Here is a 25299-nt window from a genome sequence, read left to right as displayed (position 1 = left end):
AAATAATACATTGTGTGGGTTGTGTTATTGAATTAAAAGGTTGCTCGCCTGCAAAAGCTAACTTCTGAAAAAACTGTATTGTACCCGAAAGAATCTTTAACACATGAAGCACAGTGCGGTGAAATACTACGTTATGTGGGTTGTCTTGCCTATAAATAACTAGCGCATTTTAGTTATTATCTGCGCTTAACCAAAACAATAGCAAAACTTTTCATAAATTTTTTATTTTTCTTGCATTAACAAATGTCCGGACGCAATAACCAACCAAGGTGCTATTGTGGCAAACGTGCGATTTTGAAGGCATATTGGTCCGATGGTAATGTTGGGCGGAGATACTGGATGTGTCAACAATTGTTTGGACGCAATGATGGAAATCATTGTATGTTTGAGGAATGGTATGATGAACCCATTAACCAGGAATATTAGAAATCATATTTGCAGTATGTTTGAAATATGAACAGTGAATACCAACACCGGATCTCTGAAATGCAGCAAAATATTGCGGCAGTGCAGGAGAAACTAAAAGAGGCAGAAGAAGAAAAAAATAAAATGGAAGAGAAATTTAAGTGGTTGGAACAGAGAATAATAGGCGGTAGTGACTAAACAAACACATGTATGTGTTGAGTGTAGTATTTATCTTTATGTTTTCCATGTCATGTATTTTCATTAGTTGTACTGAATTTAAATTATGTTAAGTTACTATGTTTGTATTTGTATTGTAGTATTAAAATAACGAAGAACTGGAGAAATAAAAACATAATGCGCATATAATGTAAACAATAAAAATTGTTGCTATTATTTACTGAATGCATATGTACATAAAATACAAAAACAATCAATGTGTCCCACATCCTGTATGCTTTAATGCAGCCGTTGGCCTGAGGTGCATCCCATCCCGCCCGGCTACGCTATCAGGATCATCCTCATCAGATCGCCTCTTTATTGGAGGATGCGCTGCAGCATGATCGTTAGTAGGACTGGCAGGCTAGGTAGAAGCGGTCGTCGGTCTAGTAATAACCTACAGAATAACAAAATATTTTAGTATATGAAATATATATTAGTAACGTACGTGTTAAGTCACAAAAAATTAAATTGTCTTACCAAGGTCTCGTCGGGCTCCTAAATATAATCATCAGTCGCAGCCAGGTCAGTATCGCACAAAGTGGCCTCTGTGACGGGCGAGGATGAAGCCTTAATAAAAAAATATATAAAGATATTTATGGCTAATCAATGAGATAAAAAAATTTAAATTTAATAGTAATACAAACATACCTGCGCCTGTGAAAGATCCCCAGCATCCCTCGATGATGAGCCATAACTCAGCCGGCGCCCACTATCCATATCTCGTGTCGGCCGATCATCAGAAACGGTCGATAGGCCGGGAAGATCTGGAAAATACTGATCCCAATCCTCTCGCGTCATAGTCGTGCCCGCGATCAACAATGGAGCAGACGGGGTCACCTGCGAAGTCCCTGGAGTGAGCTGAAGCTGAAGGCTGAATGACGGCATGCTGCTGTGAGAGTGGTCTGGCTCATGGAAGTCACCCGGCTGATCAACTCCAACATCCTCAACAGGTGACTTAACGCCCCTTGCTGGGGACCACCTCCTCGCCGACCCCCACGACCTCGTGGGATACCCCTACTTCGTGGGGCACGCCTACCACGTCGACCACATTCTGACCCTACTGGTGGCCTATGATGGTACTGCTCTGGCGCCACATACTCAGCCTCGTATCCTAATCGCTCATCATCTCGGGCTCGCCTCAATGTCTGTATCCTAGAGGCGTCTTACTATACGGAGATGGAGAGAGAGGGTGGTCCCTGAGAAAGTCCCACATATCGTCTACTCTCCTGGCACGGAATGTCTGGGCCAGTGACTGTCCCTCCCATATGTGCGACGACCTATGATCGCCTAGTAACAACAGTAACTCGAGACTGGAAGGTCCGGGATGCAAAGGCGGAACCTCCATATCGTCTACTGTAAATTAAACAATATTAATTACATTATTTTACTTTAATATGTTAGTTTTATTATTTTACATGTTAGTTTTATTATTTTATATATTTGTTTGTAAATTAAATAATTAATTTTCATAATTATACAAGATTTAATTATTAAATATTCACATATGGGTTCCGGGCTCGATATTTGAGGCCCAGTAGCACCAAGATATCCTGAATTCTTGTGTTCATGATGAAAAAATTTTCTCGATTTATCACTCAATATGTGTGTTATTTTAAATGTTAGTTTATTATTTATATGTTAGTTTAATATTGTATATGTTAGTTTTACTAATTTATATGTTAGTTTTATTATTATATATTTTTGTTTATGACTCACTTATTTTTGACTATAATAAAACGAAATAATTAATTTTCATAATTATACAAGATTTAATTATTAAATATTCACTATGGGTTTCGGGCTCGATATTTGAGGCCCAGTAGCACCAAGGTATCCTGAAAATATTGTTGTTTTCTCATGTTATTTTCTTACGATTGTTGACTAGAATTGGACAGAGTTTGTGTTTGAACTATCAACTTTTTTGACGTATTTTTGGGTATAAACAATACTTAAATGATTAATTTCAATAACTACAAGGATACTACGCTAAAGGGGCACTACATTACAAATACAAGCACTACATTAGGCCACAAGATACCACTAAAGGGAACTAAAGTAATAATTTATCTATTTTACTAGTCTTTAAGCAAATAAATAATCTAAATCGGATAAAAATAACAAATAAATTTAATCACAAAACATTCAAGAAAATACATATACCACAGTAAAAAGTAACTAATTAACATTTTTTTTAACAACTAATAATAATTTCTCTATTTTTACTAATTTTTTTAGCACACTAATATCATAGTCCGGATAAAAATAATAAATTAGTTAAATCGCAAAACAATCACAAAACAACATAGAACACATTAAAAACAACTAATATGCATTTTTTATACGAGTTTTAACAAAAACTAAGTCGGAATACCTCGATTTAAAGTTTTTGGAAAGTTGAAGATTTGGTGATTTGGAGCAGAAACGAGCAACCCACAATGAGATAACGCCTTAGCTAGAATGTGGGATCGAGAATTTTTATTTTTTGTGGGACGGGTGGGATCCACTCAAGCTTTTTTGGTCCTTAATGGGGGGACCGCTGGTTTTTTAAGTTTTAATTGGGGGGGGGGGGGGAGGGGAGGGAGGTTCTAGTTTGGTGGGGAAGGGAAGGAGACGATTTTTTATGTAGGTATAGAGTCGTTTATTAAGGCGATATAATAAACGACGCTATACTTGCCCGTCTTTTCAAATTCAAGTATGGCGCTATACCTTAACGGGCAAACGACTGTTAAGGTATAGTGCCCTTTAAAAGGGCGTTATACATATTTTGGTCACTATATTTTTTTTCCACACATTTCGGTCGTTTGAGTCCAAAAGAACCACATTTTGGTTCTGGACTCTCTCGAGAATGGCTTCGCGATCGCGAAGCACAACGCACCAGCTAACAGTTGTAGCAGAAAAACCAGATTTTTTCAAAGATCAAAAGGTCCGTAGGCTATCCGAAACTCATCCGAGCCCTCGAGGCTCCAAACCATACATGCACACAAGTCCAAAAACCTCATACGAACATGCTCGCTCGATCAAAACACCAAAATAATGCCTAAAACTACGAATCGGACACCAAACCAAATGAAATTTTCAATGAAACTTAAGAATTTTTATTTTAACAACCGAACGTCCGAATCACGTCAAATCACTTCTGTTTGGCACAAAATTTAGCAGACAAGTCATAAATATAGTAATGAACCTATACCGAATTTCGAAACCAAAATACAGACCCGGTATCAACAAAGTCAAACATCAGTCAAACTTGGAAACTCTTTAAGCTTTCAAACTTCTAATTTTCAAGAAATGGCGATAACTCAAGCTAGGGACCTCCAAATTAAATTTCGGGCATACGTCGTAGTCTCAAATCAATATACGGACCTACGAAAATTGTCAAAATACAGATCTAGATCCGTTTGCTCAAAATATTGACCGAAGTCAACTCAATTAAGTTTTGAAGCTCCATTTCATATTTTAATCAAATTTTCACATAAAAACTTTCTAAAAAATTTTACGAACTACGCACGCAAGTCGAGGAATATTGAAAGGTGCTATTCGAGGTCTCAGAACATAAAAATAAATGTTTAAAATTAAAGATGACATATTGGGTCATCACAACCAATGAGGTCAAGCAGACACATCCAGTGGTGTATGTGGCTAATACATTTCAAAACTCGGTGAAGGATAAGGCAGAAACAATTAATGCTAATGAAAGAGTGAAAGGAGGGAGTGGTACTTTCTTCCTTATAGGGGATGGTTAAGCTAATGAGTAGGAATACAAGAGGCCTCAATGACCTTAGTAAGCAGAAAGAGGCTAAACTCTTCTCCAATGATCAGAATGTTGGGTTAGTTGGGCTACTAGAAACTAGAATAAAAAGTAATAAGGTGGAGAATATTATTAATTCTATATTTGTAGGGTGGCAATACTATAGCAGCCATATCTCACATTATAATGGTAGAGTATTGGTAGTGTGGAAACCAGAATGGTATGAGGTGAGGATCATAAATGAAATTGCACAGGCAGTAACTTGCCAAGTAAAGTATATTCCTACGCAAGTCACATTCATGGTCACATTTGTGTATGCACATAATCTCAGAGATGAGAGGAAAGCATTGTGGGACTATGTACACCAGAAGAGCATAGGCTGCCAGCTCCCATGGATAATCATGGGCGACTTTAATGCAGTATTGCAGCAGGAAAACAGAATTGGAGGAAACCAAGTAGCACTAAGTGAGGTGATGGAACATTGATAAGTGCATACTTATGGAGTTACCAAATAATGGATATAAGTACTCATGGAATGACAAGCAGGGGGCAAATAGAAAATGCTTAAAAATAGATTGGGTATTTGTTAATGGGGAATGGATAGATACAATACAACAATGTAAAACTCATGCACTTCCAGAAGGGGTGAGTGACCACTGTCCATTAATGGTAGAGATGATCCAGACACATGCAAGAAAGGGGAAAGCTTTTTGATATTGCAACATGTGGAGCAAACATCATGACTTCATACACATTGTTGAAGAGGGATGGGCAATGCAAATGGGGGGGTCTAAGATGTATCAAATAGTAAAGAAGTTAAAGGCTTTGAAACAGAAACTTAGAACACTAAACAAGAAAAACTTTAGTAATGTCATAAATGAAGCTAACAAAGACATAGAGGAAGTGCAGAAACTGCAAGCTATGCTATAGGAAACACAACTAGATTAGAATCTTCAGTAGAAAGAGAAAGATGCAATGGATAAGTTCAGAGAATCATCACTTATGGCAGAAAATTTCTTAATGCAGGAAAGTAAGGCCACATGGATTAGACTTGGGGATGATAATACCAAGTTTTCTTCTCCATTATTAAACAGAGAATATTAGTCCAATCAATGACTCAAATCAATGACGAGTGGAATCAACTGCAAACTGATCCTGAGATGATTGCTGATATGTTTGTCAACTATTATAAGAAGCTATTAGGTACTAATTGAGGAATTAGAAGAAATACATGGAAGGGGTTCCTAAAGCAAGGACATGTGTTATCTGTACATCAGCAATTAGAGTTGATAGAGGGCGTAACTGCACAAGAGGTCAAGAAAGCAATGTTCAGTATCAATATCAATAAGAGTCTTGGGCCTGATGGATATGGAGCAGGGTTCTACAAAGATGTATGTAGAGTGGTTGGAAAAGATATCACTGATGATGTGATAGAGTTCTTTAGCAATGGACAAATGCTCAATCAACTTAATGCAACTATGATAACTTTGATACCTAAGGCGACTAATCCAACATAAGCTAGCCAATTTCGACCTATATCTTGTTGTAATATACTCTACAAGTGTATATCGAAGGTTCTTTGTAACAAGCTTACTGATGTGCTTCCTACCATAGTAAGTGAAAATCAAGCAGCATTTATGAAGGGAAGTTCATTAGTTCATCATGTCCTTATGTGTAGTGACTTACTGAGACACTACAATAGGGAAACTACACCTAGATGTCTAATGAAGATTGACTTAAGAAAGGTGTATGATATGGTACAATGGGAGTTCATTGAAGAAATGTTAAAGGGATATAGTTTTCCTGCAAAGTTTATTCAGTTGATCATGGCATGTGTAACAACAACAAAGTTCTCAGTGAAGGTTAATGGGGAGGGGTATGGATATTTTGAGGGGAAGAGGGGTCTAAGATAAGGGGATCCAATATCCTCATTGCTCTTTGTTATCGTGATGGAATATCTATTTAGGATTCTGAAGAGAATGAGCCAGCTGTCAGATTTTAGATTCCGCCCCAATGTATAAGGAAAAACAACTCACTCACCTGACATTTGCAGATGATTTAATGCTGTTTTGCAAAGGGAATGAAGCAGTTGTAAGGAGAATAATGGAAGCACTTAGACACTTCTTAGAGACTACAGGCCAGAAGGCAAATACGAATAAGTCAATCATGTATATTGCAGGAGTGGATGATGAGCTAAAACAGAAATTATTGGACATCAGAGGCTACTCAAGTGGCACATTTCCTATGAGATACCTTGGTCTCCCATTATCCCCAAAGAGGTGGAGTAAAATGGATTGTCACCAATTATGTGTGAAGATTACTGAGAAGTTGAACACAATATCAAATACACTTTTCTTATGCAGGGAGGTTACAAGTGGTTGTGCTTGTACTAATTCTCACTGCATAACTTTGGGGGAGCAATGTTCATCCTCCCACAAAGTGTGCTGAAGAAAGTAGATAAGAAATGTAGGGACTTCTTATGGGGAAGCACTACAGAGAAGAAGAGGATACCTTTAGTAGCCTGAGAGAAAGTATGTCGACCTAAGAACCAAGGTGGGCTGAATATCAAGAACTGCAAACTGTGGAACATAGCTTCTGTTGGAAAGTTAGTATGGCTACTGATTAACAAGAAGGAAGTACTATGGGTGAAATGGATACATCGCATCTACATGAGAGCAAATGATGATTTCTGGACACATCAACCAATACAGGATAGCAGCTGGTATTGGAGGAAGCTACATGGTATAAAGCAACAATTTAAAGGATGGTACATGAATGGCAGATACTGTCTCACTAGTAATGGGAGGTACTCGATCTCAATGGGGTACAACCAACTAATAGGAGAAAGCCTAAAGTGAAATATTGCAGATTTAATTTGGAACAGAATCATGCAGCCCAAGCATAGGTTTATACTATGGCTGGCAGTGCAGAAGAAGCTATTAACAAAAGATAGAATCATTAGCATGGGAATTCCGTGTGCAGATGGAACATGTGGACTATGTGACCTGAACAGTCGTGAAGATGTGCAACACTTGCTCTTACAGTGTGCATGGACAAAAAGGTTATAGGAAGAAGTGAAGGAGTGGACTAGAGTGCACATTACACAACATGATCTCCCGATCACATTGATGAAGATCAAGCGCAGAAGATGGAGTAAATTCAGAAAAGAAGTGATGGCTGCAGTGGTTGGGGCTGTGATATACAATATTTGGCAGAGTAGGAACTTACTCTTCTTTAGGAAATAGAAAGTTAGTAGGGATTTTGTATTACAACAGATAAAGAGTATAGTTATAGAGAGGATTCAAATGTATAGGGAGGAAAAATTAGCTAGGAGATGCATAGATTTCATTGAGCAAATTTGTAAATAGATTGCGAGACCTACTGCTGCCAGCAATGCGAGGCTGGTGCTTGGGGTGCTCTTTAGGTGTATGAGTTAATGTGGTTTGGAAATGGTAATATTTATAGTTATTACCAAAAAATAATAACACGTTTCTCAATTTAGAGTTTAGTTCTTGATAGCAAGTGTTGCACTTAAGAACTTCCAAAAATCTTGTTTAAGATTCTTGATTAGATATCTGCACATAATACACAAAAATATATAAATAAGCATTACAATTTTGGGGATTAGATTTTTCAAAGAAAAAACCCAAAAATAATGAACCACACTATTCCTTGTCAAATCAATCCACCAACAACAACACCACGGAACAAATTAAATTGGTCACGCAAGTTGGACGGATATCATTGTTTAAAAATTAATTTATTCATACATAACCATTGTTATATTCATATATATATATAATATATGAGGAAATAAATAAATAGAAGATTCGTTATTCTAACATATTTCTGAAGTAGACATGGAAGCTGTAATAGCAAGATTACCCTGCATTGGAGGTGGAGTTGGCATGATTTGTGTTTGCAAGAAGACGATTACTTATTGCCTCTCTGTTATAGAGGTGTTGTTGCTACAATAGTGTTTCTTTCTCAAGCACTGTCATATCATTATATATCCTGCAGCTTTTGACATTCTTATCATGAGCTTCTTTCACCGTGTGTGGGCTTCTTCTTTTTTTCTGTAAAAAATTCATCAATATGAGCATTCATTTTTGTCCAAGAGTCAATACTATAATCCTACTGAAAACCTATAACATTATGATTATTCTTTTTTATTATGCATAAAGGAACATTCACAACACCACAAAATATAACCAGTGTAGTCAACTTCTCATATTATTTATTATATATAAAAAAAAATAGATAGCACCTACATAGAAAAATAGCAAATAATCATAAGAATATTCGTTTTTTTTTTTTCCAGAATTAAGTAATTAGAACACGCAAATGAAAATGCTCATGAGGAAAGAGTAGAGTAATTAGCAGAGGAAAGAATAAACCAATAAGTTCAACAAAGGTAAAGCAACAGAATAAAAATTAAAACTGAAAAATATCAGATTTGAACCAGAAATTTTGGATCAGAAGTTTCAAAAGAAATACACCTTTTAGTTTTTGATCGAAAAAAGGAAGAAAGTTACCAACTTCAGTGTCAATAAATTAAATCTCAATTCAGATTATTTTCATTTTCCTCGGCTGCAATTTTGACAATATCGTAATGAAATTTCCAGCGGTTGGATCAACACTTGATGAATTATAAAGCAAATAGAGAGAAGGGGCAAATCAAAGTTTATGAAAATTAGAAGGAATACATGAAACTTTCATGATAAAGGATGGGAAAATCAGGGGTATTAAATAACATGATAGAAAGAAAAAGAAGAACAATGAAAGGGATAAAACTAAAATGGGAAAGGAATACAAAAATAAATTTCGTTTTCTCCCCTATTTTTTGTTTCATTGCTTTTCCTTTCATTTTCTTTTACTTGAATAGAAGAAAAGTTCATTAAATAAAAGTTATATCATCTAATGAATGCAAAACTAAAAGAAAATACAAGTTCTTAGTTACATGTTTTTGAAATTAGACTAAGAGGATCCTGATTAACCCCTCCTAACACAGAATATACGAAGAACTTTTTAAGGAATATTTGATATTAAAAAAAGTAGTTCATTTAAGCTCTGATTCTATTAAAAGCATTTATATTGTGATCTATTAATATATAGAATTAATTTTCTTGTTCATATACAATAACAATAACAACTATATGCATGTAATTTTTGACCATCTCTCAAATTTTATACCATTTAATGCTTAGATATTTATTTTAGGTTTAATATTGATATTTTAACTTTTAGTTCATTTTTTGCTTTGTTTTATCGTAAAAATGAAAACTACTTAATATTTTTCTTTATTTTAGCTAATTGGTATTTTATCTAGTTAATTTTAGTTTATCTTACTTTTCATAAAAGTGAAAATACTAATATAGTTTCAATATTTTGATTTCAAAAGATAAAATGAAAAGTTTCAAAAATATTTTCACTTAGTTCAGTGTTACTTTTAAGGTGTAGGCCTTTAATAAAAAATTTAGATTTTTAAATATAGTTATTTTGTTTCTTTCTTTTAATGTCCTATTAGTTTAGATAATTCACAATTTTGTTTCATCTTGAAAACAAACAAAAAAACAAAAGAGGAAGAAAACGGAAAAAAGCAAAAGGAAAAATCAAGAAAAGAAAGGAGACCACACGCTTTTGGGGATAAACCTTTCTTCCCTTTCAAGAATTTTCCGAAGTTCAATCTCACACCATAGCTTCTGTAGCAGATCCCCTCGCCGTTAATCACCAAAATCAACATCATCACCGCCGTCCTTTTTTTCCGGAACTGATTCACTCACGTACTACACCGGTGTAAAACAAACACCTTAGAAATCAATCCAAATAACACCAGAAAAACTATCAAATAATTAATACCATATAAGCATTGGGTCATCAACAGACAGAGTCGATTTGGCGTCTTAGTCCAGCTGAGTTGAGTTCCTGCTCGTACCACTTGCTGTCGCACCTTGAGGTCCATTCTTCCTTTGACTCTGTTTTGATTATGTTTATTGCGTGTTATTTTGATTGAGTCAGATATGATAATTACTTGAGTTGTTGATTGAATCTTCCCTGGTTGAATACACGTTGGGTATTATCAGTTAATAGGTTGTAGGTGCTAGATTAACTAATTGTAACTCTTCTGTGTTAGCATACCTTTCCCTTGTTTAATTATTCTGTTTATGTTACTTGACTATTCATTTTCCTGATGCTGCTTAATTAGTTAGTTGCCATGGATTATATTGATATGATTTTATTTAGTTTGTATTAGCTTAAAATTTGTAGACACCATAGCTCATCAAGTAATTGAAAACGTGAAGGAAACAATGAGAAGAATTTGACCTCAAATGGACCTCAAGAGGAATTTGGCCATGGGATTTATAAATTTAAAGAATTTGAGCTGAGATGAACACAAATTGAAAATGTTTAGATACGTTTTGGGTGTGGGTTTAAAGTCATATCTTGTTTTCGACTGCTACTTTATTGTGGGTACGATAGGTGCATGTCTTAGGCCGTCAACACTTGGATAGGCAAACTTTAGGATTTTCTGTTTCTCTTGAAGTTAGAGGTTGTCCCTTAGTTTATTGTTTTATTTGAGGAATGCCCCCATGAACTCATAAATATTTTTAGCAAGGGAATACCCATAGTATTATGTAATTGAAGGCTAAAGGCGGACATCGTTTGAGGAGGCTAGAGATAGGACTCTTAGTACTTTTTTTATTATTTTATTTTCCTTTTTATTTTTCCTTTAATTAGGTGGGTTGTCCCCTCGAACCTTTTTTGTGCTTATTTTTCCTTTTCCTATGTTTTTACCTTAATTAGAGTATTCTTAAAAGTCAACTAGATCATAGATGCAACCATGTCTTTCACGGGACATGGGGAATGCCTAATACCTTTTCCCTGGGTCAAATGAACCCCCTTATTTGGAATTTCTGGTGCAGACTATGTTTTAGAGTCTAGATGTGTTTTAAAGGGAAAAATCATTTTTCTTTTTAAAATGGTGACTTGACACACCGAAACCAAATGTCAAGTGACGACTCTGAAAATCTTTTGAAATACAACTTTCGTCACTTTCTGTTGAAACCCCTTTGAGCTTTACAAATTACGTTATCTCTCTTTCAAAGGGGTTATGGTAAAAAAGGGATGTGACAACAATTATGCCTCAGTCACAAACAAAGTTAGGATTGGCGATATGAATCATAACTTCTTCTTTATTTATATAATTGAAAGATATTATCTCTTCCAAAGTAGATTTTATAAAATGAGTAGATTTTTCAACCACCGCGCGAAGTGCGAAAAATTCCCTAGTTTGGATAATAAATTCATATTCATAATACTATCAATAAGGAGGTTCTTTTAAAAAAAAAGGTTTGGATCATAATAGTGGTAAAAATTAGATATTCGTTTCTCTTATTCACACATCCGCACATTCTCATTTAGTTGTGGATTTAACAACACTAGAATAATAAGTGGAAATGGTGGTTGCATTTTAGAAATCTGTAGTTTCGTACAGGTAGCAGAACTTCAGAAGCATAAGAAAAAAGTCGGAGCATGAATTGGGGAACAGCGTCGGCATCCATTTCACTTTCACTTTTCATAATCTCGGCACCAAATCCAATTATAAAAGCGAGGCCTCAATTACGATGCAAACCCATAATTACAAAATCGAACTTTGACGGCAAGTGCAGGGCGCTGGGAGAGTCACAGTCCCAGACGACCAAACCTACAGTTTATCAAGGGGTTTATGGCCCTTGGACTATTGAAGACGCCGATATTCGAGAGGTAAAACCATCTGCACCTACTTCTTGAGTTGTTCTATTCTAGTCCGTTCCACCACATTGTTGCTCCAGTTTTAGGAGAAACTTATACAATTAGTTATCTCGGTGTTATATCAGAATTTACGCATAGCGCAGTTGATCAATCCTAGCTCACTTTGTTAGTGACGCCGCAATTTAGCTATCTAATAGACTGAAATCGGTAAGCATCCATTTTCACAATGTTAATGAAGAACAGGATTCTTCCTGAATGAATTTTGCAAGTCAAAACAAATGATGAATGCAAAATATTTTACCACATATTTCTTCTATCAACAATCATATAGCTAACTTTCGATGATGCATATCAATTTTGCAGGTAATTTTATATAGATCGGGATTAGTAACTGCGGCTGCATCATTTGTTCTTGCATCTTCTACGGCTTTGCTTCCCAATGATTCAGTCTTGAGCAACTTGATTGGGAGAAATCTTGATTTATTTTATGCAATTGGATCTTGCGGACTTGGTCTGTCATTATATCTTATTCACATTTATGTGACTGAAATTAAACGTACTCTTCAAGCTTTATGGTTGCTGGGTGCTCTCGGTTCATTGGCAACATATTTTACCCTTGCTCAACCGGTTGGCATGACTTTAGTTCAATATGTTATCGAGAATCAAACAGCTGTTTGGTTTGTCGGACCGCTATTTGCAGCATTGACAGGACTTGTCTTCAAGGAAGGTTAGGTTTTTAGTTACATCTTTATAAACATGCAGTTATGAGGCCAATTGAGTTTGCTTATTATTTATCTTGTTAATTTACAGCATGTATATAGTGTAGTATTGTCCCACATTGGTAGAAGAGTAGTATGTCCTTGTATAGTATAGCTATAAATAAGGACCTCTTGTGTAGTATTATCATTCATTCAATATATCAATAATATATTTTCTCCCGTGCCTTCTCACATGGTATCAGAGCAATTGTGAGAGACTTATCGCTGTGCATAAATTCCAGCGATTCCGGGAAAGAGAAATCAGTATTTTTTAAGGTTGTTTTCTATCTGCTTCATTTCTGTCAGTGTTGTGCAAAATCCAACACTACCACAAGAGTCGTCACTGTCCGGCGACCAAACCCCAGTGAACAACTCCGGCAGAAGCAGCCTCACGCGCCACCAGAAGCTCACGCGCGTGAGCTCACGCGCCGGCGCGTACGACCACTTCCGGCCATTTTTTGAAAATCTTCCTTCAGAACAGTTGGGTCGCCTGGTAATTCCGATCCTACCCCTACTGTTTTCATTTCATTCCGACAACTTTGAGTTTTTTCCGGTAGCTACAGTACTATTCCGACAGCTACAGTAGATTCCGGCAGCTACAGTTTTCAGTATTCTGTTTCTGTGTTTCCATACACTGTTTCAGTGGATTACAGTTGATTCTTTCTCCTATTTGGTAATAATTTGCAACAATGTCTTTGGGATTTGATGCTTTTGGGTCTAGAAACATGAGTTCTGGAAACTCTAGTGCTATTATTACCTCGGAACCTTTAATGGGAGGTTCAAACTACTTAGCTTGGGCTTCATCTGTCGAGTTATGGTGTAGAGGTCAAGGTGTTCAAGATCATCTAATCAAACAGTCTAGCGATGGAGATGAAAAGGCAATAGCACTTTGGGCAAAAATCGATGCTCAGTTATGTAGCATCTTGTGGCGATCTATTGATTCCAAGTTGATGCCCTTGTTTCGTCCATTCCAGACATGTTATTTGGTTTGGGCAAAGGCACGCACCTTATACACTAATGACATATCTCGCTTCTATGATGTGATATCACGGATGACAAACTTAAAGAAGCAGGAATTGGATATGTCTACTTACTTGGGTCAAGTACAGGCAGTCATGGAGGAATTTGAGAAGTTGATGCCAGTTTCGGCTAGTGTGGAAAAACAACAAGAGCAGCGACAGAAGATGTTTCTCGTTCTTACCCTCGCTGGACTTCCTAATGATCTTGATTCAGTACGCGACCAGATTTTGGCTAGTCCGTCTGTCCCGACAGTTGATGAATTATTCTCTCGATTACTCCGCCTTGCTGCAGCACCAAGTCCACCAGTGAGCTCATCACAGATACTTGATTCCTCTGTTCTTGCATCCCAGACAATGGATGTTCGGGCATCTCAAACTATGGAGCATAGACGAGGAGGAGGTCGTTTTGGAAGATCTAGACCCAAGTGTTCTTATTGTCACAAACTTGGACACACTCGTGAAATGTGTTATTCCTTACATGGTCGTCCACCCAAAAATGCTTACATTGCTCAGACCGAGACTCCAGGTAACCAAGGATTTTCTTTATCTAAAGAAGAATATAATGAGCTCCTTCAGTATCGAGCAAGTAAGCAGACATCTCCACAAGTAGCCTCAGTTGCTCAGACTGATACTTCTGCTTCTGGTAATTCTTTTGCTTGTGTTTCCCAGTCTAGCACTCTTGGCCCATGGGTCATGGACTCCGGCGCTTCTGATCACATCTCTGGTAATATATCACTTTTGTCAAATATTGTATATTCACAGTCTCTTCCCACTGTTACTTTAGCCAATGGATGTCAAACTAAGGCAAAAGGAGTTGGACAAGCTAATCCCTTGTCTTCTATCACCCTAGATTCCGTTCTTTATGTCCCTGGCTGTCCTTTTAGTCTTGCATCTGTTAGTCGTTTGACTCGTGCCCTCCATTGTGGTATATACTTTATTGACGATTCTTTTATTATGCAGGACCGCAGTACGGGACAGACAATTGGTACAGGACGTGAATCAGAAGGCCTTTACTACCTTAACTCACTCAGTCCTTCCACAACATGTCTAGTTACAGATCCTCCAGATCTAATCCACAGACGTTTAGGACATCCGAGTTTATCCAAACTTCAGAAGATGGTGCCTAGTTTATCTAGTTTGTCTACATTAGATTGTGAGTCGTGTCAACTTGGGAAAACATACCCGAGCCTCCTTTTCGCGTAGTGTTGAGAGTCATGCAGAGTCTGTCTTCTCCTTAGTTCATTCTGATATATGGGGTCCTAGTAGAGTCAGTTCATCCTTGGGATTTCGTTACTTTGTCAGTTTCATTGATGATTATTCAAGATGTACTTGGCTTTTCTTAATGAAAGATCGTTCTGAGTTATTTTCTATATTCCAGAGTTTCTGTGCTGAAATCAAAAACCAATTTGGTGTTTCTATTCGCATTTTTCGCAGTGATAATGCCTTAGAATATTTATCTTCTCAATTTCAGCAATTTATGACTTCTCAGGGAATTATTCATCAGACATCTTGTCCTTATACCCCTCAGCAAAATGGGGTTGCTGAGAGAAAGAATAGGCACCTTATTGAGACTGCTCGCACACTTCTAATTGAATCTCGTGTTCCGTTGCGTTTTTGGGGCGATGCAGTTCTCACAGCTTGTTATTTGATTAATCGGATGCCTTCATCTCCCATCAAGAATCAGATTCCGCATTCAGTATTGTTTCCCCAGTCACCCTTATACTCTCTTCCACCTCGTGTTTTTGGGAGCACGTGTTTTGTTCATAACTTAGCCCCTGGGAAAGATAAGTTAGCTCCTCGTGCTCTCAAGTGTGTCTTCCTTGGTTATTCTCGTGTTCAGAAGGGATATCGTTGTTATTCTCCAGATCTTCGTAGGTACCTTATGTCAGCTGACGTCACATTTTTTGAGTCTAAACCTTTCTTTACCTCTGCTGACCACCATGATATATCTGAGGTCTTACCTATACCGACCTTTGAGGAGTTTACTATAGCTCCTCCTCCACCTTCGACCACAGAGTTTTCATCCATACCAACCGTTGAGGAGTCTAGTGTTGTTCCCCCTAGTTCCCCGGCCACAGGAACACCACTCTTGACTTATCATCGTCGTTTGCGTCCTCCATCAGGCCCAACTGGTTCTCGTCCTGCACCTGACCCTGCTCCTGCTGCGGACCCTGCTCCTAGTACACCGATTGCACTTCGGAAAGGTATACGGACCACACTTAACCCTAATCCTCATTATGTCGGTTTGAGCTATCATCGTCTGTCATCTCCCCATTATGCTTTTATATCTTCTTTGTCCTCGGTTTCCATCCCTAAGTCTACAGGTGAAGCGTTGTCTCATCCAGGATGGCGACAGGCTATGAGTGACGAGATGTCTGCTTTACATACAAGTGGTACTTGGGAGCTTGTTCCTCTTCCCTCAGGTAAATCTACTGTTGGTTGTCGTTGGGTTTATGCAGTCAAAGTTGGTCCCGATGGACAGATTGATCGACTTAAGGCCCGTCTTGTTGCCAAAGGATATACTCAGATATTTGGGCTCGATTACAGTGATACCTTCTCTCCCGTGGCTAAAGTGGCTTCAGTCCGCCTTTTTCTATCCATGGCTGCGGTTCGTCATTGGCCCCTCTATCAGCTGGACATTAAAAATGCCTTTCTTCACGGTGATCTTGAGGATGAGGTTTATATGGAGCAACCACCTGGTTTTGTTGCTCAGGGGGAGTCTCGTGGCCTTGTATGTCGCTTGCGTCGGTCACTTTATGGTCTAAAGCAGTCTCCTCGAGCCTGGTTTGGTAAGTTCAGCACGGTTATCCAGGAGTTTGGCATGATTCGTAGTGAAGCTGATCACTCTGTGTTTTATCGGCACTCTGCTTCAAGTCTCTGTATTTATCTGGTAGTCTATGTTGATGATATTGTTATTACTGGCAATGATCAGGATGGTATTACCAACCTGAAACAGCATCTCTTCCAGCACTTCCAAACTAAGGATCTAGGCAGATTGAAGTACTTTCTGGGTATTGAGGTTGCCCAGTCTAGCTCAGGTATTGTTATTTCTCAAAGAAAATATGCTTTAGACATTCTTGAGGAGACGGGGATGATAGGTTGCAGACCTGTTGACACTCCGATGGATCCGAATTCTAAACTTATGCCAGGACAGGGGGAGCCGCTTAGCGATCCTGCAAGCTATAGGCGGCTGGTTGGAAAATTAAATTATCTCACAGTGACTAGACCCGACATTTCCTATCCTGTGAGTGTGGTAAGTCAGTTTATGAATTCTCCCTGTGATAGTCATTGGGATGCAGTTGTCCGCATTATTCGATATATAAAATCGGCTCCAGGCAAAGGGTTACTCTTTGAGGATCGAGGTCATGAGCAGATCATTGGATACTCAGATGCTGATTGGGCAGGATCACCTTCTGATAGACGTTCTACGTCTGGATATTGTGTTTTAGTAGGAGGAAATTTGGTGTCCTGGAAGAGCAAGAAACAAAATGTAGTTGCTCGGTCTAGTGCAGAAGCAGAATATCGAGCAATGGCTATGGCAACATGTGAGCTAGTCTGGACCAAACAATTGCTCAAGGAGTTGAAATTTGGTGAAATCAGTCGGATGGAACTTGTGTGCGATAATCAAGCTGCCCTTCATATTGCATCAAATCCGGTGTTCCATGAGAGAACTAAACACATTGAGATTGATTGTCACTTCGTCAGAGAAAAGATACTTTCAGGAGAGATTGCTACAAAGTTTGTGAGGTCAAATGATCAACTTGCAGATATCTTCACCAAGTCTCTCACTGGTCCTCGTATTAGTTATATATGTAACAAGCTCGGTACATATGATTTGTATGCACCGGCTTGAGGGGGAGTGTTATTTTACAGCATGTATATAGTGTAGTATTGTCCCACATTGGTAGAAGAGTAGTATGTGCTTGTATAGTATAGCTATAAATAAGGACCTCTTGTGTAGTATTATCATTCATTCAATATATCAATAACATATTTTCTCCCGTGCCTTCTCACATATCTATTGTTGTTCTTTTTAGATGAAATCTTTCATGATGAAATGTTAGAGAACTCTGAATCCCACGTTACAAATAACAGATCCTCAAAGATCTTATCCAACCCAAACCTGAAATTCAAGATGGAATTTTTTGTGTTTTAAGGGCCAAATAGATAGAAATGACACTAGCATGCAATTATTTTAAAAACACCCTCAAATAACATGGAATGGCTCCAGCAAGAAGATCTTTACAGTTAGGTCAGCTTACTCCCTATACACAGGGGACAATCAGGAAGGATCCAACTGGCCTTGGAAACAGATTTGGAAAGTCAAGGCCCCATTCAAAGTTAATTGCTTTGTCTGGATGGTGGCACGGAAATCTTGTTTAACCCAGGAAAACTTAATGAGAAGAGGAATCCTACTGAGCTCCAGATGCTACTTGTGTAAGGTAGAAACAGAGAGCAACAACCACTTATTTTTGCACTGCAGAATAAGTATGCAACTCTAGCACTAGTTTTTCAGTAATTGGACTTAGATGGACTATGCCACAGTCAACAATAGCTCTTCTGCAATGTTGGAACAATTGTGGGCAACAATGTCAGGCAGAAGAAATGGTGGAATTTGATCCCAGCCTGTATCTGGTGGATAGCCTGGAAGGAGAGGAATGCTAGGTGTTTTGAAGAGAAAGCAGTTCTATCCAGAAGATGAAGTTGGATTTTTTTGGATAACCGTGGTGTTCGGGCACCTCGACTAATTTCACGAGATACTTGCCACCTTCTGCCAGCAACATGTACTAGGTAACTATATCCCCCAAGGCTTGGATAGATGGGAAGAAATCACCTAGTATTTTTTGTGCCTCCACTGGGATTTGAACCTGAGACCCGATGGTTCTCACCCACTTCATTGACGACTAGGCAACACCCTTGGATGCAAGATGAAGTTGGATTTTATGCTGCTTTTTCATTTTTGGTGTAAAGAAAGCTATTTAAGTGATGATGAATCCATACTAGACATTTTAGAATCCTTGTAACATGAACAAGGCATGTTTAGTTAGCTGTTTTTGCTCTTTTTGTTTCGGAATATGTACAGGGGCTACAACATCCCCTTTATGCTGTCGATATATACAAGTGTAACCATTCTAAAAAAAAGTGCTTTAATAAAAACTAGTACAAAATAATGATAAGTTAAACTAAAAGGACTTCGTAATGCTGAGGTGATGATCACTTATAAGATTAGAAATCTTATACTTAAGCTAATTAACAAGGCCGATAGTTGAGGATGCAAAAAAGATATAAGAGAACATAGAACTTTGTATTGTTCCCTACAAGAGGCTTCTGAAATTGTATGGAGAAGTCAACATTATCGTCTGCTCTCTGCCCTACCATCTGAAGGATCTAATCAAACCAAGGATGTCTGGATATGTGCATGGCAACAAGGTGTCATTATTGGCGAATCTAACAACTTACCAAATTGGACAACTGATTAGCTGATTCACATCATCCTCAAACTATATCTACAACTGATTAGCTGATTCACATCATCCTCAAACTATATCTGTGGAAAACAATTGGCAACCTTGAGATTGAGTGTTTTCCATCATTGGTTTGCAAGTTTTAGGTTTGGAGATATAACAAAATATATGTTGCTTTTCTTTCAGAATAAAAGAACATACTGTTTGTCCCTTAGTTGTAGTTGTCATGAGCGGTTATTATATATTATTTATATGTCCAAATTTTACTGCTTTTTAACTTCCACTTTCTGTAAAACAGTCTGCTCATTTGAGGATCTCCGAGTTAATTTTTTGTTATCTTTGAAACAGGACTTTGCTATGGAAAGTTGGAAGCTGGCATTCTGACATTTGTCATCCCTTCACTCCTACTTGGGCACCTGGTAAAGTTTGCAGCTATGCTGCTAACCCTAAAATTTCATTCTATATAGAGCTATTTAGTTTTAAACTCGAAATATACTTTCCCAAGCTTTGCAATTGAAGCGTCAATCCTCCAGCGACAGGAAACGACAACTCCTGTATTTTACCCCTGAAGATCTTGAGATGCTCCAATTCAAACTTCTTTTTCCTCTTTTGGCCAGCACTCAGATTGTTGGACTAGCCTCATAACAGTTGAGAAACAAAGGAAACGGCCAAGAGATGAAAACATGACTGGTTTTCATTTTCAATTTCACTTTATAATATCTATTTGTCCAAAAGCTATGTTCAATCTACGAATTAGGGTCTAAAATCATATTTTCTTGTTGAAATAGTTTTTTATCAAATATTATAATGATCTTAGGTGTATCTTCTGGGTTACAGACTGGTCTGATGGATGATGGAGTAAAGATCACCCTATTGAGCACATGGATGGCACTGTTTGTGCTCTTTGCTGGGAGGAAGTTCACTCAGCCTATCAAGGTAGATCCCATCCATTTGCTTAGTTGTGCTCTTTATACCTACCCGTTTTACTTTTTCAAATTTAATAAAAAACCTAGCTTAATCTCATACGTGGGGTCTGGGGAGGGTAGTGTGTACGCACCCTTACCCCTACCCTATAAAGGCAAAGAGGCTGTCTCCGATAGTTATCAATGTAAATCCCCAAGAAAAAATTCCAGTGACAAGTTCTAATCCACTTCACGGGTACTCTCTGTCTCTCTCTTTGTATTTCAGGATGATATTGGAGACAAATCAGTATTCATATTCAACGATTTGCGAGAGGAAGACAAAGCTAATTTGATTGAGAAGCTTGAGCAGCAACGGCAAACTATGAAAGAGCCTTGATTAGGATGTATTACTGATCTTATCCCTCATTGAAAATATTACTTGTATAGTTGTAAACTACTTGTCCGAATATCTCTATAAGAAAGAGCATTGGCAGGTAACACTTGCATCTCTCTTGAAGATTTCGCTAATTTAGCCAAAGATAACTAGCCATATCTACAGCTTCAAATGATGAACTGTGATTTGGTCGAAAACTCTACTTATCTGTGAATACCCACTACAAATCATCTATATCCATAACAGTCACCCACGATACTGATTGGGACCTTTGTTATTGTTACGTATGGGTGTAGTAGTCAGAGACATGGTAAATAACTAGTAATCCTCAACATAAATGAAATTTCCTTGAATCATAACTCCATAAAGAAAGTGCAAAATGGTTGTGTGGTTCAAAGTCTTAATCTGCATTGGGAAAGAATACTAAAAGATCAGCAGGCTACTCAGATATATATCCTTTTAACATTCAAACACGCTGCATAAATGGGTAGGGGAGAATGTTTTTGAAATCTAACAAAAACACCAAAGAACTACTTTATATAGGTCAGAAAGGGAAAAAAGGAATTGGCATGATTTGTGTTTGCAAGAACACGATTACTTATTGCCTCTCTATTATTGAGGTGTTGTTGCAATAATAGTGTATCTTTCTCAGGCATTGTCATATTATTGAGGTGTTGTTGCAACAATAGTGATCCCACAGCTTTTGACATTCTTATCATGAGCTTCTTTCACCGTGTGTGGGACTTCTTTTTTCTGTCAAAAATCCATCAATATGAACATTCATTTTTGGCAAGTGTCAATACTATAATCGTACTAAAAATCTGTAACATTATGATTATTCTTTTTTATTATGCATAAAGGAACATTCATAACATCACAAAATATAACCGGTGTAATCAATTTCTCATATTACTTAGGATAAAGGTTCAAAAATACCCCTTTACTATGCGAAAAGGTTCATTTATGCCCTCAATTATACTATCGATCCACCATTACCCCCGACATTATAAAACTGGTACAAAAATACCCCTCCTCCGATAAGGCCCTCTACCATGACCAACACCATCCCACATGGCCTGACATTTTGCTTAGGTGGCTGCCACCCAATATGCCGTCTCACCGCTCCAACTCCATTTTATCCCCCCCCCCCCCCCCCCTACTTCTTCTTCCACCACCATATTCCCCTTCATCCAACATCTCTTTAATATAAAATCCCAACAGTTTTTGGGTGAATGAGCCTTTCTCCTACTGAACCTTTGATTTCAAGCATACCCTCCATCAGCATATTTTTTAACATCAGCTAATTAAATGTTGAATGAACTACAACATTTTTCTCTTCGACTATCACCAACAGTGGGTGTGCCTTTATGATTTTGGTAAAAACAAGAAAAGTACAGTACATCATGTACATTTAGAAGACATCCCCTTAAAAAAATTAAATAAATCAAAAGGCTTTCATTGAAAACACACCAAAATCATAGCTAGTGTGTAATCATGAGAAAGCAGTACGTTCAAAAGCCATTAATTGGGGAACCTCAGTTTCACGGAGCAAAAACAGTGATTTTGGTGAAAACTTAAACACATTAGCAGACATGCCAATTGCTTAAATAAACCAAAATATAAGCCTCAAATTCCTTTTAAGAATAGAGAATAATGTGTTTAATTTATAAAAAAGAAAATTTAAGAAATGCAGCTTTGCCAATTGCAAACCGTACTCTATGGAAGCACTAATATTTAGCATGGATGTCAAACGCACCCTGGGCTTGGCACACATTATTAGTTACGGTCCTAAACTATTCGTGGTCTTAATTGCCCCCTACGCTTGGCATTTTGAGAGTCATCACTCCTAGACGCTGATGTGGCAAAGCGTGTGGGTGCACTCTCATTTAAGCGCGTGAGAGCGAAGAAAAATTAAAAAATCAACTTTCAAATAGGTTATTTTTTAATTTTTAATTATCATATAATCATATATAATGATTATTTGTTACAACTATGTATTTCTTCTTGCTTCATCTTAACATACAATGTGTACTTTACTCTAACTTTTATTCTTTTTAATTTCTTCTAAGATATAATGTTTATTTGTTCCAACTGCATATTTCTTTTATTGTTTTTGGCTGAATTTGTAAAACGTTTTGTAGGAACTGCATAATTTAGCCAAATAAAAAACTTTTAGCAAAAATAATGGAGTACCAGTTGTGTATATTTCCTATTTTTTTGTTTCTTTATATATAATGTCTATTTATTTTAATTGTATATTTTTATTTTCGAGTCAAATCAATAAAACGAATTGGATACAACTTCAATATTTTTTACCAAATAAAAAACGTATAGCCAAAATAATGAACTTGCAATTGTACACTCTTTTTATTTCTTTTTTTGATGCAATGACTATTTATTTCAACTGTGTATTTTTACCTTTTCAAGTAAAATCTGTAAAAAGAAAAAAATAAATTTAGAGCACCATAATTTAGAGCTATATAAAAAATTATAGCTAAAATAATAAAGTTCAAATTATGTATTTTTTATAAATTTTTAGATGCCTTGATGTCACGACCCCAAATTCCCTCCGTAGGATGTCGTGATGGCACCTAGTCTCTAAGACTAGGTAAGTCTATCAATGCGGAATAATCATAAATATCTGAAATAAATGAACTACAATTCAAATAATTACAACTCCCAAAACCCGATAGAAATAAGTCACAAGCTTCTAAAAATTTATTCTTAATGTCTCTATGTATCAAGGTCTAAAGAAAAATAAGGAAGCAACATAAAAATGATAGAAGGGGACTCCGAAGTCTGCGGACTATGGAAGATATACCTCGAAGTCTCCGTGCGCAGGTAACTCACTGGCGTCTAGACTGGTAAGATGTACCTAGATGTGTACAAAATAAATGTACAGAAGCGTAGTATGAGTACACCACAGCGGTACCCAGTAAGTGCCAAGCCAAACCTCGGTAGAGTAGTGACGAGGTCAGGTCAGGCCCTACTGGAGAATAGATAATGACATGAAAAAATATTTAAACAATTTAATAAGATAAAATGACTATGGAAATGAATCAAATAGTATGTCACATTTAATTACACCAAATAATTGTAAATAATATCTTGTGGAATCAAAACAGAATTTCTTTCAACTTTATGAAAATCACAACAATTAATCGAAGGTAACTATGGTCATAAATCAATATCAACAAGGGCACTACCGAGGTACCGCCTCGTAGTCCCAAATCATAAATAAATTCACAATATCTCATTTACTTATCTCACCGCGGGAGCCTTCCTATTTGAAAGAAAATATTTTTCCCGAAATAGCATCCCGCGTTTTAGCCATCCTTATCACACCGCATGACTTCTAGTAGTTCCCCCTACTAGCCACGCGTATCAAGCCACCCTTATCTCACCGCATGCGTTTTAATACTCAGACCTTATACCACCGCATGCGTATCAATATCACAATATATCACAATTTGCACCTCAAGTGCCCAAATATTTTAATTTGCCAAAATAAATCAAAGATATTTTTTACAATAAAGAGCTCACGGCTCATGCCAACATAAATTATCAATAATATTTTTTCACAATAAAGAGCACACGGCTCCATCACAATGAGTACAAAAAAATCTTACAAAAATATTCAGGAATAAATAATTTAGCAAAATAATATTTCAAAATCTTTAATACGTTGCTTCAATACCAAATTTAAAATGTCAAATACTTCATATTAATAATATTTAATTTAAAGAAAATCAATTTCAAATAATGCACAGAATAAAAGAAACCAAGTTTCAACCAAACAGGTAAAACAATTAGCAGGAAAAGGTCAAGCAAATTTAAAGCATACAAATCAAATCAATGATGGAGAATATAACAAGATTTAATAATTTAATTAATATGCAATAATGATCTTCATAATTTAAACACATAATCCTTCACATTTAGTCCGTGTATACACTCGTCACCTCGTGTACACGACTTTCATCACATTACAATTAATATCAATCCTAGGAAAAATTTCCCCCACACAAGGTTAGACAAGTCACTTACCTCGACTTGCTCCAATTTAACCAAATAGTATGCTTTTTTCTCAATTTTTCGATTGCGGTCGACTCGTATCTAGTTATAATTAATTCGATACAGTCAACAAAAATTATAGAATCAATTTCATAAGAAAATACTATATTTTCAATAAAATTCGAAATTAACTAAACATGGCCCGTGGGGGCCACGTTTCGGAATCCGGCGAAAGTTACGAAATATGAACGCCCATTCAACTACGAGTCCAACCATACCATTTTTACAAAAATCCGACATCAACTTGACCTTCAAATTTTAAATTCTCATTTTCAAATCCCTAGGCCCAAATCCTCTAATTTCATCTAAAAAATATGTAATCTATTCGAAATATTCATTGACTAACAATGATCACATGTGAGTACCTCAAGTTTTCCCATGAGTTCTCTCTGAAAAATTGCCCAAAACCGTGTTGAAAATGTCCAAATGACAAAAATATCGGAACCCCTCTGTTTTTGTAATTTGGTCAGTGCTTTCGCACCTGCGGACAAAATTCTCGCACCTGCGGTCCCGCATCTGCGGTGAAATACTGCATCTGCAAAAGTTGCTCAGCCCAGCTGCCT

At 37.1% G+C, this 25299-nt stretch overlaps 1 protein-coding gene and 1 long non-coding RNA gene across 6 annotated transcripts; one reads left to right on the top strand and one right to left on the bottom strand.

Annotated features, from left to right (window-relative positions):
• Nucleotides 1–745: 745 nt before the first annotated feature.
• LOC104093426 (uncharacterized) lies at nt 746–9419 on the bottom strand. Of its 4 annotated transcripts, none has more exons than XR_011412919.1 (5): nt 8908–9382; nt 8258–8448; nt 1273–1977; nt 1102–1169; nt 746–1018 (listed from the first exon to the last, which is right to left on the bottom strand). It is a non-coding gene; the product is annotated as an uncharacterized lncRNA (long non-coding RNA). The 4 variants fall into 4 exon arrangements; XR_011412918.1 differs by having other exon boundaries at nt 1102–1191; nt 8908–9381; XR_011412920.1 differs by lacking the exons at nt 746–1018; nt 1102–1169; nt 1273–1977 and adding an exon at nt 2009–7947 and having other exon boundaries at nt 8908–9352.
• A 523-nt stretch (nt 9420–9942) lies between these two features.
• Nucleotides 9943–20766, top strand: LOC104090781 (uncharacterized). 2 transcript variants are annotated; one of them, XM_009595964.4, is made up of 6 exons: nt 9943–10328; nt 11868–12136; nt 12488–12851; nt 19715–19785; nt 20204–20302; nt 20555–20766. In XM_009595964.4, the coding sequence occupies exons 2-6, from the start codon at nt 11906–11908 to the stop codon at nt 20663–20665; spliced, it is 876 nt and encodes a 291-aa protein (XP_009594259.1). In that variant the 5' UTR covers nt 9943–10328; nt 11868–11905; the 3' UTR covers nt 20666–20766. The 2 variants fall into 2 exon arrangements, with proteins under 2 accessions (XP_009594259.1, XP_009594267.1); XM_009595972.4 differs by having other exon boundaries at nt 10188–10328; nt 11858–12136.
• The last annotated feature ends 4533 nt before the right edge of the window (nt 20767–25299 follow it).

Source organism: Nicotiana tomentosiformis, chromosome 12 (assembly GCF_000390325.3).
Source record: "Nicotiana tomentosiformis chromosome 12, ASM39032v3, whole genome shotgun sequence".
In the NCBI taxonomy this organism is placed as follows: domain Eukaryota; kingdom Viridiplantae; phylum Streptophyta; class Magnoliopsida; order Solanales; family Solanaceae; genus Nicotiana; species Nicotiana tomentosiformis.
Note: the sequence above shows the minus strand (reverse complement) of the source record. Positions and strands in the feature narration are given on the sequence as shown.